Source organism: Mustela putorius, unplaced genomic scaffold, assembly GCF_011764305.1.
Source record: "Mustela putorius furo isolate JIRA1106 unplaced genomic scaffold, ASM1176430v1.1 tig00003962_pilon_pilon_pilon, whole genome shotgun sequence".
NCBI classification, from domain to species: Eukaryota; Metazoa; Chordata; class Mammalia; order Carnivora; family Mustelidae; genus Mustela; species Mustela putorius.
Genome location: NW_025422106.1, coordinates 24989391 through 25004687, shown reverse-complemented (window position 1 = coordinate 25004687; position 15297 = coordinate 24989391). Strand labels below are relative to the sequence as shown.

The window sequence follows — 15297 nt, the reverse complement described above, 5'->3', positions numbered from 1 at the left end:
GACCATCCCCCAGACAGGTCAGACCTGGCAGTGACTCCTCCTCCCTGTGGCCCCTGCCTGCTGGCTTTTGTGTTTCACAGAGTTCTCAAGGCAAAAAGGCTGGCTCTACCTGGTGCATTCCAGGGCTCCAGGCAGCTCCAGCCGGCCCTGGGCCCTGCCCCCACCCTCGCTCTCTTACTTCTCCTTGTTAGGGCAGATTTCCGGAGAACTGGGGTTGGATGAAGCCTCAGACTTCATCTCCTGAGAAGAGTGTGCACCATCTGGGGTCTTGGGGTTGCTGGATGCACTGTCACTGAGGAAAGAGGAATAAAGAGGGGTGAGGTCGCAGAGCCAGCCCCTAAGCCCCCATCCCACCCCCAGGCCCTAGACAGGCCCAAGCAGCTTTCAGTGCCACAGGGCCTGTGGGGTGACAGCATCCCCTGCCAGAGCACAGCCACCAGGACCTCCATTCCCCCAAGGCCCATTCGAGCTGCAGCGGACAGCAGGGGTCCCTGCTCCCTCAGTGGCTACCGCGGGCTCCTGGGTGAGTCAAGAGAGATGGAGCAAGAGTCCTGGCTGGATGCTTCCAAGCCTATATCCATTCCCCACTGACGCTGGCCATCCCACCTGGCAGGGCTCGAAGTCAAGAGCGGGAGGGCCTATGATGCACTTCCACGGTGGAGGGTGGGGGGAGTAACCCAATGGGCATGCACTCTGTGGCGGGGCAGGCAGGGTCGCTGTGCATGACACCCTTTATAAAGACCACAGGACGAGCTCCCTGGAACTGTGTGACAAGGTGGCTGGGAGGGGCATCTTAGCCAATGGGCTACTCTTGGCCAAGGGCTCAAGGGATTCCTTCTGCTGGAGTTTAACAAAGACCAGGTACTGCAGCCCACCATCTGTCCTGTGCCCCCTGCTGGGGACAAGGTGGCCTTGTCCTCAACGCAATTTTTATAGCTTTACTGAGAAACGATCCACATAGAATTTACCCAATTGACAGTGTCTAATTCAATGGTTTTCAGTTTACTCACAGAGTTGTACAACCATCACCACTATCTCATTTTGGAACAATTGAGACTCTCTTAAAGAAACTCCAGACCCACACATAACCGTTCTCTGTCCACCCGTCCCCCACCACCTGGAAACTACAGATCAGCTTTCCATCTCTCTGGATTTGCTGGTTCTGGACAGTTCATATGGATGGGATCAAATGACCTGCTCTGGTCTTTTCTGACTGGCTTCTTTCACTCAGCACAGTCTTTTCAAGGTTCATCCAAGTTGTAGGCATATACATATCTACATATATATAGATATATACATATATATAGGCATATATACATATATATAGGCATATAAAGTAGCAGTACTTTACTGCTTTTTATTGAAAAAAAAATTTTTTTTAATCCCATTTTCCAGAAACACCACATTTTATTTATCCCTTCACTGAGCCATGGACATCTGGATCCTTTCCACTTTGGGCTATTATGAGTAATGCTGCTAGAAACATCTGTGTGCTAGTTTCATGCCGACATACGTATTCTTTCTCTCGGGCGTAGACCAGGAATGGAACTGCTGGGTCATATGGTAACTCCACGTTTAACTCGCCAGACTGTTTTCCAAAGCAGGTGCATTAATATCCGATCCTACCAGCAAAGCCCAAGGATTCGAATTTCTCCACATCCTTGCTGACACTTGTCATTACATGTCTTTTTGATGACAACCATCTCAGAGGCATGAGTGCCTCAGTGCACTTTTAATGAGGCTGCTAATGACCTCCTCATTGTCCCCCCAAGCAAGGGTTTAGGCCCTGGTGTAGGGCTTCTCTGCACTTCTGACACGGTGGGCCCTCCCTCCTGGAATTCTTCCTCTCCAGGCTTTCTCGTCTTCCTTCCCTTTCTCCCCTTGTCCTGAGAAACTGGTGTTCCCCCAGGTATTCTACACACTCCCTTGGGGGAGTTGTATTCATTGATCCGTCTTTAAACACCACCTGTGCCCCAGTGACTCCCTTCTGCAGTCAAGGCCTCACTCCTAAGCTCAAGGCCTGCCGTCTGATCACTCAGAATTCTGCACTTCTCTTCTGGGTAGGCCATAAGGACTCTCACAAGTACAGGTTCCAAACAGAGTTTTTCATCCCCCTCCATGAACTTGCCCTTCACCCTGCATGCCTGAGCTCAGGGGCTGATGCCACCACCATCCAGGGCAGCAACCTGGAAGTCAACCAGGTATGGGGCTTCTGTAGTTCTTGCCTGAGCATAGACCGCAGCATGTAGCAAGCACTCGAACACTGCTTGCTGAATTAAATAACAAATGGGCTCACCATTAAAGGACGAGAAAGACAATTAGCAAGAACAGGTTGTTAAGGATGGTGCAATATGAAAGCTGCTTTTAATAAAAGGGAAAACATTCTAGAAGCCCTAACGTAAGTTCAGGGAACTATCTGGCAGAATCGCAGAAGGCTTCGATAAGAGTGAACATCTGAGTGAGCATTGGGAAAGCATTGGGAAAGGAGTTAAAGAAAAGAAAAGAACCCAAGCAATGTTTCTAGTTTGGGTCCAGACACCACAGACAGTTCTGGAAAGTCCCAAACAGAGCCTGGCCAAATCTGTCTCAGGGGGTGGAGAAGAGGGAGTGACCTAACGCAGGGACCAAGTCTAGAAGGCTGCCATCTACCAGAGCTGCACAAAGCCCTCCCCAAGGCTGGGCATCTGGCAGTGGTGGCAGGACCCACAAACACATGCTGGACAGTTACCATCGTGTCCGGCCATCGCCTTGGCCTTCAGAGCCTGTGTGCAGCCGGGGGAAGAGCCCTGACCGCCGCTTGATGGGGCTCCGTGACTGGTTCTTCGCCGCTGCTGCTGCCGACGCCGCCGGAGGCTGTCAATGAAACCACCGAAATGAGTGCCCACAGCCCACCTCGGACCCCGACTCCTTCCTCTCACCCCCTTTTCTGGTCTACAAACAGCTCCTGCAACCCCCAAGTCTACAGGAGATCCCAGAAAATAGGGAGGCCGCTTGGGAGGCTAGGATCTACGCAACAGGGGCTGAGACCCCAAGACTCCTGCCATGGCAGCCTGTTCCCCTGTGTGCTTAAACCAAAGCTCGTGGTCCCACGTAATAATCACCAAAGACCAAAATTCTTGGAGGAACAGGGGTCAAGGCCACCATAAAGACAGCCCGGCATACCAAGGTCAGGGTGTTTCAGGGGGTCAAAGACTGAGAACCACACGGCTGAGGGGGCCCTGGGAGAGACCTGGTCCAACCTCTTGCTTTACCACTGAGGAAGCTGAGGAGCCAAAGGACAAGGGGATTGGGCAAAGGTCACAGAGCAAATTGATGGCAGGAAAGGGACGAGAACTCAGGACTCTGACTCTCCTTCCATTCCTCACAAATAAGTGGGTCCAAGCCAGGCATCTCTATAACAAGATGGAACAAGAGCAGCAAAGCCAGGTCCACAGGCCAAAGGAACCTGCCGAGAACCCACCAAGAACGTGGCTCTGTGTCAGCACATGCGGGGGGATGAGCACGGGACTGAGGAAAGGGAGACTGCAGTCATTCTTCAAAGCCCACCAGGCCTCTAAATAGGCCCCAATCTCCTCATCCTCAGAACAGGGATAACTGTCCCGCCCTGCTCCTTTCATAGACCCTCTCGGTGGAACAAGATAGCAGCTGTGAAAATATCTGGTAAGTTCAATGAATTATGTAAGATCACTTAGAACACTAATCCTGAGTATCAAGGTAGGTGTATTCTATTTGAAAAGAAAAGAAAACCCTTGTCTATATAAATCCAAAGTCACTTTGTTTTTTATAAATGGACCAACTATGTGGTTCCTTCACCTGGCCAGTTGCTTGTGCAAGGAGACCAGGCCCAAACCCACAGCCACACCAGGCTCCGGCCTTGGGAACTGCACACACAGTGATTAACAGCAAAGACTGGGTCAGGGAGACATGGATTCAAATCCCAGCCCTTCAGCTTAGCTAAGGGCCCCAGGGCAGGTTACTAAGCCTCTCTGGCCCTCCTTTCCTCAAGTCTGAAATAGAGAATACATCAGTTCCCACTTCAAATAGCTGTTATGAGGATCAGATGAGAGAATGTCCATGAATTACTTCGCTCAGTCCCTAGTGCACAGCAAGGTGGGTTGGCTACTGTGATCGTTAATAAAAAAGTGAGGACACCCCTCCTGAGTCCCAAGACACTGGGCAGAGAAGTATGCCCCAGAACCACTCTAAGCGGTGAGCCCCAAAAAGGAGGCCCAGGTGTCAAGGGAACTCCCAGAACAGGACAATGGGTGGGCTTCTAGTCTGGGCCAGCTGCAGCAGTGCCTGGGATAGAGACTGTGAATCACAGGCAGGGCCTAGGGTCACCCTCAAAGAGCCTCGATCTCCCCAGTCCCTGCTCTGGACTCCCGGCCCAAGCCTGGGTGAACAGACCCTCCTTCACAGGCCTGGGGCAGGGATGGGGGGCCAGAAGAGGCACCCTCCCTGGGAACCATGTGCTGCCCCAGGGCCCGAGGCACTCACCGAGAAGGTAGTCTTGGTGACCTCCATACTGTTGTGTGAGATGCCCCCACTGAGGCTGCCAGGGATGCCCCCGCTGTGTTGCTTTTTCTGGCTGCTCACCATGGTCTCCATGGAGTGGCTGCGCACACGGATGGCCCTCTGCAGGGAAAAGCGACAGGGACCTGATCGATGGCGCTCAGCCCACCAGATGCCCCTGTCCTCCCAGGGGTTCTTTAGATACAGCCCTTCGCTTGGGCACGCTTGGGCACGCTCAGGCCACACAGGGCCCTGTGCCCACTTAGGACCACCAAAGAGCAAAGGGCACGTCGGCAAACAGTGACACATCCAGGAGGGAACACCAAGATGGTCAGGACTTGCTGGTCCACGTGCATGGATAAGAACAGCTATAGTCAAGAATGCTTTGAGACTACAGCAGGGACAGGCCTGGGAGGTGATGACTGCACCTCCAGCCCACTCTGCAGGTCTCTGCTGTTCTGGTACCAGACCCAAGAGTGGTGACCACAGTGAGGACAGCTAGTTAACATAGAGCAAATCCTCCCACAGGCCCTGGGCTTTAGAGAACTGCCCTAATTTTAGGAACACATCTGGTTCCCCTGACTGGATGCTCCTTAAGACAGAGGTCAGGCCTGACCTCTGACTCCTCTCCTGAGACTCCCCTGGTCCCGGCACAAGGACAGACACATGGGCAGCACGCGGAAAAGAAGAGTAGCCACGTTTACTGGGGACTTATGATCGCCAGACTCTCTGCGAAGAGCTCAAGTGTAATCTCACCACTAGTCCATGGTGTGGATCTCCTCCAACCCATCTCACAGCTAAGGCTCGGAGAAGCCAAGGGACCTGACCAGGGGCCCCCAGCTAGTAGGAGGTAGAACAGAGGGCAGACACATGCCAAGATACACAAATGGAGGTATGTGTTCCTCACATAAAATGGCCATCCCCACCATATTCCTCAGTGGCAGAACTGATGTCTTGTCCAATTTCACCTCTTCTTCAGTGGAACAAGGGGCTAAATCAATCAGTCTAAGGTGGTTGCCAAATCTCTCCCCTTGCTAGTGGGGCCTGAGGGGATGGTGGCTGGGAGCTCGAGGATGGCCAAAGAGAGGTGACATTCTGCACCAGAACTGCAGTAGCCACCCTGGGGTGTGGGGATCAAGCCCATGGGATGAAGGCAACAAGCCAAGATGGCAGAGTGGGGAAGGGAAAGAATCTGGATGCCGAGGACCCCACAGAGCCATAAGTCACCCCAAGCCTCCTCGTTAAGTGGGCTCGTGGATTTTCCTTACTGTGGGAGCCGGCTGAGATCCTCAGGAATGCAGTTTCAGAAAACTACCTCAGAAGGATAACAGTATGGATGTGGGGAGCCAATTCAGGAAGAACGGCCATCTGCAAACACGGCCGCCCTGGAGACTCACTACTTTTGCAAATGAGGCACAGAGCCCCCCAGCCTCCTGCCCCTGATGGGTGACCTCCAGCCCCTCCTGGGTGAGTCAAAGACACCGCTTGAGGGACATCATGGCTCTCCCTTTCTAAACCACAGAAGAGAATCGCCTAGCAACAGTTTGCAGCCCATACATTCTATTCATTCCAGCACAACATTAAGTCAACATTAAGTCGCACACCCTTTGAAAAACTGAGAGCAGGACCGGTTGTGGCACCACACTAAGATAAACACTGGGTTAAACAGCAAGGTTCCAAAAAAAAAAACCCGAAACAAACAAACAAACAAAAAAAACAGCAAGGTTCCTTAAGTGAGTCAGTTCTCCATAAACCTCAGCCCCGTGACATTCTGCTGGGGCCCTTGTGGGTGCCGCCACCATCAACGATATCGTGTGTGTTCTGACACATTCCTCACGGTCTCTTTCCAAGAAAGACCAGCTGTTGTGTGCTAGGATCTGGTCTACAGAGCTTCACAGATGTGGACTTACTGAATCCCTGCACCTCTTAGAGGCAGACAGGACAGGTACTCACAGAAAAGGTCCTTAAAGGCCAAGGAATGATCACCCAAGGTCACACTGCATGATTGAAACTAGGACCTAAACCCAGGCCTCTGGGCTCCAGATGAAAGGGTCCCTGGTATCCCAAAAAGGGGTCGAGATTGAATACCAAATTAAACTGGTGGTTGGAGAATTAGAAATCAAGGGCTCCTAGCCTCTTCTCCAAAAAAAGTCTCCAGGGCTGATGTTAGGAAGGATGTTTTCCCCTCAAATGACCTTGGTGCTGCTGTCTGAGTCAGCAAGGAATCTGAGGAAACAATGGGCTGGCAGAGAATCCCTGGGATGGGCATGGTGGCCATCTGCTTGCTGCTTGAAGCTAACAGAAAGAGGGCTGCATCCTGGTCTTCCCAACACCATGTATGAACCTCTCTGGCACATGGCCTCCTCGTCTATACAATGTGGTCATGGTCCTGCGTGAGGACGTTGGGAGATCATGCATGCCAGATGCCTGGTGTACAAGCCGCCCGCTGGGGGGCCATCTCTCCCCCCACCCACTCTGAGGGATGGAGCTGAGGGACACAACGGCTAACTCAAAACCTTGACATGAAGCCTGAGTTGGACAAAATCACCCAGTGATATGGTCTGAAGTATTTCACGTTTCAATGTGATGTTGAGCTGGAAACACTAGCCTTCTCAAACCGGGCAGAAAAGTCAGGGAAAGGGCCAAGAAGAGAATGGACAGACTCCCCTCCGCTTGCGTCTTCCCAAGACCAGGCTGCTCTTTACGTTCAAAACTGCCTTTTCCCATGGTAGAGAGCCTGACCTTGGAAAGGTCTTCTGTGCACTGAGCTGAAGTCTTACCAGTTGTAGAGCGTGGAGTCTTGGGCCAGTCTGTTTCGTATCTCACCCAACCGTCCCTCAACTGTCTGAGGACACCACTGTCCCCAAGAGTCTGCTCTCTTCCCAGTTGACCACCTCTGGTTCCGGTGTCCCTCCTCAGTCTGGATGGTTTTCCAACCCTCAGCTCAGCCCACAGCTTACCTCTGAACAGGCTCTCCTTTGGGCAGGGGGCAAGAAAATAGACATGGTGTCACTTTCTCTTTATCACTGCATGTCGGGCAGGGATATGAGCTACTAGTTAGCATTATGCAGGGAACAAGTCTCTTCTGGGCCCAGCACAGGCCTTGCTTCTTATGGGTTTGTGCTTCCTTATGCTTCCAGATGGGTTTTGGGAGTTGTTTCAATTCCACAAATTTAATGGACACGGAGCACAGACATGAGCACTAAGCGGGGGGTGGTGACAGGATGCTTATCAGGCAAGCAAAAGAGAGAGGGCAGCTTAGGGAGAAAGTTGCCAACTGCTTGCCTCCTGAGATCACACCTAATTGGGAGGCACCCTGAGGGACCTTGAGGACTGGAACGGGGTCTTCTGTTCCGCCTAGAAGGGCAAATAAAGAATAGAGGTTGACAGGAGAGGGCAATGTTCCCTCACATCTGCACAGACCAGAGCTCTGACCCGTGGGCCACTCAGGCTGCCCCAGCTGCCCCAGCTCCAAACCCAACTGGGGGTTGGAGCACACTGGCACCTTAACTGCCACTACCCCCCCAGAGTTCTGGGAGAAATGCACCTGCAGTGGTCCCTGTTTGCCATGGTCCCCATTCTGTCCCTGGGCCTCTTCCTCCCTGGTCCTCCATTTCCCCTTCTGCACGATGACATTAATGGAGGACTGGGCTAGCTCCCCGTTTCTCAAAATGTGGCTCACACGTGCTTTGCATATAGATCGTGCAGGAGCGCTACTTTTTCTTTTCATTACAGACCAATAAAAACTGCATCAACAGCTAGCAGTGATAGAGAATGGCATTTGAGAACAATGGTCTAGAGATCAATACTTTTCAAAGGTGAATAACATAGAGCTCTTTTATAAAGGAAAATATTTCTGCAAGACCAAGAATCCATCCACAGACTCCCCCTACCCCCCAACAGTGGTCCCACCGACTGCATTTGCAAGATACCTTCTTATGCCACACAAATTCTTTTCATTGTGAGTTTCAGTGCAAACGTTTGGTCTCTATAATTGGAAATATGTATATTTTTAGATTATCATCTAAGTGAAAATGCAAAAATTTTAAGTGTTGGTAGAACTGGCAGATTCCTGAGACTATCTCAAAGCACTCAGTTTGAGAAGCAGGTCTGGACATCCATAAACCAACTGTTCCAATTCTCATGGAAGAAAAGCTTAAATGACAGCCAGCAGAATCGAAGTGAGAAGGGAGGACTAGCCTGCCTGCATGGTGGGAGGTGCCGGGCAGCACTATCTAGGGCAGCGATCAGTCTGCTTCCTGGAAGAGGGAAGAACCATCCCAAGAGGCCAGGGGAACGGATGGCCGAGACTGCTTTTAGTCCTGGGAATTCCCAGTTGTTTCCACAGGAGATGAGACCTTTCACCAAAAGGAGACAGAAAACACAACTTTTTCTTCTGGAATCATTCTGTGCACTTGTTCCAAGAGGGATCCTTTGGAGGTGTGGGTAAGGAACTCCATGAGGAATGAAGAAATACCAAAATGAGTGGTTTCCTGAACTAGTTCAGACCTTAGACCTGGCCACAGGCACAGCCCAGGAATCCGAAAACCCCAGGATCCCCAGGTTCCATGCTGCTGTGCTGGCTGGCCCCTAGCTTCGGCCTCCACAGCCTGGGAGATGAGATGGTCATGGTGGAAGGGACAGGGCAAAAGAGCCCATGTTCCCAACTCTGGCAAGCTCATCTTAATGATCAGAGGCCTGAAGGCTTACTCTGTGTCACTGCTGGTGACAGCCCCTCCTTCACGCGGTAAGAGCTACCTCAGGGACAGGCGTGGAAGCAGAAGGCACAAGCGAGCTATCTTCATCTGCAAGTGGAAGGAGTAAGGGCTGAAAAAGAAAAGGCCCTGGACTATTGGATCAAAGACGAGTAACGATAAAGTCTTGAAGCCTCTCCCCTCCTAGAGACCCCTTCAGTTGGAGCCCCAGGAGTCAAGGGCAGATCAACAGCTTCTCCTCCAGAGGCAGGGGACCAGACAAAAGGCTTCAGGCCGCCCTCCTTCAAGACCCCCAGCTCACGTGTAGCTGCTGGGCCATTTTCTCCATGGGCACCATGGGCAGTGTCCAGAGCCCGCAGGCTTTTCTAGTTTATAAAAACCTTTGAAACTTGAGAAAAAAATCACGGTGAACTTCCAAATACAGAAAGAAACTTGCAAAACTGAAAACAACACACTCTACTTTAAAACCTGCAAACTATGCCACATGATGGCAGCTGAAGCCATATATAAATTCCAGTGGGACGTGGGAGCATTGTGATCTTCTGGAGGGGTGGAGCCTAAACGGGTGTTCCCATTTACGGGGCCTCACTCCCCACCCCACCACCACTGGGCTAGCTGACCTGGCACCTTCTTTCTTCCCCAGCCCTTGCCCTCCCTCACACCCCTTTCCTCTTGATCTCCACTTTCTCCTATTTTGCCCTGGCTGCCGCTGTCCATGAGGCCTGAAACAGATGCCCCAGGAGTGTCCCACCAGCCTGGACAGGCAGCTCAGCTCCCACCCTCCTACCCCCGCCCCTGGAGGGATATCAGCAGCTGCCCCAAAGGGGGGCCAACTGAGCTGTGCCCTGCTCTCTGCAAGGCCAGCTGAGCTGCCAGGGACAGACCCCAGGCTTGCCCAGGCATGGGTGGAATCTTAATGGACCTGGGAACCAGGGGCAAGACAGTGGAGAAGATGGGTTCTGCAATCCAGCAGACTCGGATTCAAATTACTTTGTCTCTTTAAGCCTGCATTTCCTCATGTATAAAATGACATGCATGACTCCTAAAACAGGAATGAATTAGTATCCCCATCAGAATGGCCTTCCTCACAGGGCACAGGAGGCACTGTGAGGCCTCACATGGGACGGTGCGTGTTCAGCATCCACCGGAGCCAACACCAGCCGCTGACACTCTCACTGAGCATCCAGTGTCCCAGGCAATGCGCACTCTCCCAGTCAGCAGGTCTTATTTCGGGGATCTCCTGTGGCCACTCCAGAGGTCCAATCTATCACTCCCATGTTGTAGAGGAGAGAGCCATAGCTCAGAGATGCAGATCACACCGAGCTGGGATTCTAACACAGGCACACAGTGTCACGTTACCAGTCACTCTGCAGTGGGCAGTCCAGCAGAATGCTAACCTAAGAACCAGAAAACCGGAGCTGTTCCTCTACCTCTAAGTAACTGTAAGGTGTTGAGCAGTCCTGCCACCTCCCTTAGCTGGTTCCCACCGTGTGCGTGTGGGAATGATGAGATCTGCCGCTCTGAGAGCACAGGAGAACAGCCAGAGTTGGTGCTGGCTATTGGGGCTGTGTGGACCACAGAGCACTCAGTAAGCGTGGGACGATACACCCCCTGTAGCTCACGCTGGCTCAGGGGCTGGCCGAGCTCTACTTGAATACCTCCAGGAACTGGAAGCTTACTGCTTCTCTTAGCAGCTTGTTATGTTATGACTGGAAGTTCTTCCTTTTGCGAAGTCCGAAGGGAGTTACTTGTCTGTAACTCCATCGCACTGGCCCTGGCCAGGTCCTCCAACACCCTGCCAGCTAGAAGAACTCATGGCAGTACCACACACTGGCTGCTAAAGACCCCGAAGACTGTGTCCTTGCTCAGGTCCTCCTGCCCTGGGCTCCTCATCCTGACACAGAAGATGACACTGAAGGCAGTAATGTGCCTGGTTTGTACCGGCTACTCTCCCACTGCTAACTCTCTCCCTGTCCCTGCTTCTCAGACTCCCTGGGCCCAGAGGTCATGATCTACATCAAGGAAGGATGGAGAGGACGCTGGAGACACCGCTGGCTGCTCTGACGGCTCGCGCTTCCTGAGGCCCCGCCCTCTGCCAACACTGCAATGCTGCCATGAGGGCTCTAGGGACAGGACCCCATGGACCTTGGGCCCTTTCCCTTGTGCATTCCCCCACCCCCACCATGCAATATGCCAGCCACTCTTGTGCCCATACCTTGAAAGACTCCAGGAATCCCCCATGGCCCCCATTCTCAAACTTGTCCTCTTCTGGGCCCAGTCCCAGCATAGCCTGAGTGTGGCTGTGAAGCTCATCGTGGAGGTTGTCCAGCAGGGCGGCCCTCGTCCGGTCCTAAAAGGAATGAGGGTGGAGATTACAGGGTGGGCATGGAGGAGGAGAGAGGTGTGTCCTCTCCTGGGGGCTGCCGACACCTAGCCACCAGCATCTGGGGCTCCATGCTCACAAACACTGCAGTTACCAGGAAAGCTCTGTGGCTGGCCTCTGATCTCTCCCCACCCTCTCTCCATGGGCCACCCCACAGCTCTACCCTGCCGACTCCCAGCTCAGATCTCTGCCTCAAGCTCCACAGCCTGGTGTACCCAACTGCCTTCACTGCTGGTCTCCATCCAGGTGCTAGGCCAGGGCCATGCATTCAACCTCCAGGGGGCACCATTCACACATGCCAGCAGCAGCCCCTGTGGGCACCTCCAGATCAGCAGAATCTCACAGACCTAGTCTCCCAAAGGCCCCCAGGTCAGTGAAGGGCCCCAGCAAAAGACCCAAGAGCTACCCAACCATTCCACTTCGCCCTACCCTAGACACAGGATCCTGACCCCAAACCATTTTCTCCTGCAGCCCGTGTGAGCAAGCTGCCCTCATCCGTCCTGGGTTCCTTTTATTTTTTCCCTTTTTTTTAAGATTGTATTTATTTATTTGACAGAGAGAGAGACACAGTGAGAGAGGGAACACACGAAGGGGCAGAGGGAGAGGGAGAAACAGGGAGCAGAGGAAGGAGCCTGATGCTGGGCTCGATCCCAGGACCCTGGGATCATGACCTGTGCCCAAGGCAGACGCTTAAGGACTGGGACACCCAGACACCCCTGTCCTGGGATCCTATAACAGCTTTAACCTGCCACCCTTCCTGCCCTCCTCCCTAGCGAGCTGCTCTTCTCATTGCCGCCAGAGTAATCTAACACACAAAGCAAACCATTACTCTAAGTACTTTATGAGCACCTCATCACTTCTCAAGTTCAAAGCCCTTCCTGACCTGACCCAAACAACACCTCCACTGAGTCTCCACCCCAACATGAGTCCTCCTCTCAGGCCCCCCTCACACCCTTAAAAGTCATGCTCTGATCTGCCTGGCCTTTGCCTATTGCTGTTTCCCATGCCTGGAATAGCCCTCCCCAAGCTTTCCTCCTGGCAAAAGGCTCTTCAGAGATCCAGATCCAGCAGCTCAAGGGCCACCTCCTCCAAGAAGCCCTCTGAACACATCCCAGTTCTTCAGGGGCAGAAGCAGTCACAGCCCCTGTGCTGGCCTCCATCATGGCCTGGTGCCAACAAGTACCATAACCAGTCTCTTAAGTAATGGCCCCTTCCCAGCAGCCCAAGTGCTCTGGAAGGCAGAAACCAGGCCTCACTTACCCCTGTATCACAGGGAAGAGAACAGAGCCTGGCACACAGCAGGTGCTCAATAAATGACTGGTGAATGGTTGGCTATACCTAAGGTTTAGGTGGAGACCTAAGGTTGGCTGAAGGCTTAGAGGGGTGGGCAAAGACAGTGCTCCTCGCCTCAAGCACCCCCAAGAACAGACCCCCAGGAGAGGCTGGCTAACAAGCAGCCAGGAAGGCAGGAGGAAGACGTCCAGAAACAGCGCTCTCACCTCCAGCTTCGCAAACTTGTCTGACTTGCAGCAAGCGTTCTCTGCGTTGGTGAGCTTGGTGAGCAGAAACTCCCTGAACTCCGGGCCCTGGAACAGACAAGAAGCTCTGCAACTCCACTGGCCCCAAGTGTGGCTGAAAGAGCTTTCAGCCACAGGAACAGGTATGCAGAACAGGGGTTCTAGGAAGACCCCCTAAAGGATCCCCTTCTGACATGTGGTCATCTTTTAGCCCAGACCAGGACCACCTGCTAAGATGCCAAATGGTGGAAACCAGGTGTCCGGGTCCCAAGAAATCAATCCCCCACACACTGTTTCCATGACTGGAGGCCAGTCTTGCTGAGGCTGCTTGGACTGTGGCATACATGTGAAAACCCTTCTTCTCCCATAAAGGCAACCCTGGAGTCAAATACCCTGACAAGGGGTGTTGTGCTAGGCCAGACTGGCAGCACAAGGAGAGGCGAGAGAGACCCCCCAAGGGAGGAGATTCCCCCAAGCCTGCCAAAGGGGCCTCTAGCCCAGATTTAGCCCCCACTCCAGCCACTGCCACTCAGATCCTGAAACCTGGAGCCTTGGAGAAGAGAAGAACGGAGAGGGGAAGTTCTTACCTTCTGGAAAACAGGAGGGCTAGGCAGAGGGGGGCCAAAGGCAGGCACATCTTCCCGGGCTGTGACTGAGACCTGAAACAGAGTCTTGGTGTGGGCGAGGAGGGAGGAGATCCAGCCTGAGGATGATAACGCTTCCCGAGCCCTGGCCCTAGGGACGTCCACGGCTCACAGCACATGTCCTCCCTACCCCAAATTCAAATACAAGCTCCCGTGAGCACTCACCAGCAGGGCCAAGCAGCTGCCGCTACAAGCAGACCCAAGCTGCACAAAGCCATCCACACGCTCTCGTCTGCCTTCCTGGAGGCCGGCAGGGAGTCTGGCAAGATGACTGCCCAGGACTGAGCAGTTGCCTGGGCCCCGGCTTCTACTGCAGTACAAATGCCCAGGAGACCTTTTCTGGTTACCTCATCTGACTGGATATTAATCCCACGGAGACGGCGAAGTGAGAACTGTTGACCCTGTTTCACTGATGAGGAAACAGAGGCCCAGAGACTGGGGCCATCCAGATTTCCCGACCCTGCCATGGGGTTTGTTTCCCACAATACTGACTCCTGAACCTGGCCCTACAGCAGAATCACTGAAAGTGGTTGAAAAATAAATACCGACTGCATGGGCTCCACCCCAAACCTCCTGAATCACAAGCTCTGGGACGGAGCCAGTAATGTGCAACAATTATGTGCTCCTCAGAGCCTCGGTGCAGTGGGTAAACTAGTGCTCTGGCGCCCTGACCCCACATGCGGGGTCAGACAGTCCAGGCGAGGCTTGAACTAATGGAGCGCCAGGGCCCAGGCTGGCAGCTATGGGTCGGGGGGACATCAAGGCACTCTGCACAGGGCGCCCCAGGCTCTAGGCGTGCTGTACCCTTCTGGCAAGCCCAGGGAGGTGGGAAATCATGGAGTGAGAGCACCCAGGTACTCTGTGGGGGGGGCTCCCAGGCTCAGGACAGACCCTACACGCCAGCAGCTCTCCCTGTGTGGAGATGCCCTGGTTTTACCTGTTCTCAGCCCACAGGGCCACAAGCCTCTCTGGAGACTCTGCCCGCTCCCTTTCCCAGACAGCCGCTGACGTGAGCCTGGCTCTGGCACACTGCCAGCCTCCCTGGCCTATGAAGTAGGGCAGATGCAGGGATTCTGCCAGACCAGGCGAGCAGGCAGCTTGGAGCCCAGCCAAGGGAAGGCCCTGCCAGGCTCTGGAAGGAAACAGTGGGAGAGAGCTGGTCAGTACAGCTTTCCCTCCCCAAGCTAAGGCTGTCTGCATGCCTGGAATTAAGAAATGGTGTGTGCTCAGCTGACAGGATTTCAGGCTGTTTCCTACTGCCAAACACAGTCCCCCAGCACCACCCACTGTGCACAGGAATCTGGAGGGGGGTGGTAGGAAGGTACCTGGGAAGAGGTCAGAGGTCAGGCCTCTGCCTTCTTACCACCCCAGTGCCCCCACTCCAGCTTGTGCTAGAGTGGTCTGTCGTGGCTGGCTAAGGAGCTTTAGTCATCCATTGGCCCAATCTCCCAGCCAGATAAGCCCACCACAGAAAAGCAGGGGACAGGACCCTTCCTGGTGATAGACGTGCATCGTCGTCTATCCCC

General features: G+C 53.5%; 1 protein-coding gene across 9 annotated transcripts in view; it reads right to left on the bottom strand.

Moving 5' to 3' along the window:
* Positions 1-15297, bottom strand: part of RAP1GAP2 (RAP1 GTPase activating protein 2) — a 206283-nt gene that overhangs the window by 9559 nt on the left and 181427 nt on the right. For 8 of the 9 annotated variants that reach the window (XR_006603739.1, XR_006603740.1, XM_045070200.1 and 5 more), the window contains 6 exons: positions 13715-13786; positions 13110-13196; positions 11443-11577; positions 4498-4635; positions 2729-2853; positions 179-292 (listed from right to left, as the gene is read on the bottom strand). Coding sequence is in view for 7 of the 9 variants with exons in the window: in XM_045070200.1 (XP_044926135.1) it covers positions 179-292; positions 2729-2853; positions 4498-4635; positions 11443-11577; positions 13110-13196; positions 13715-13786 (671 nt within the window). In the remaining 2 variants the exon portion in view is untranslated. The remainder of the gene's footprint in view (positions 1-178; positions 293-2728; positions 2854-4497; positions 4636-11442; positions 11578-13109; positions 13197-13714; positions 13787-15297) is intronic. The other variant, XM_045070198.1, reaches the window with a different exon arrangement.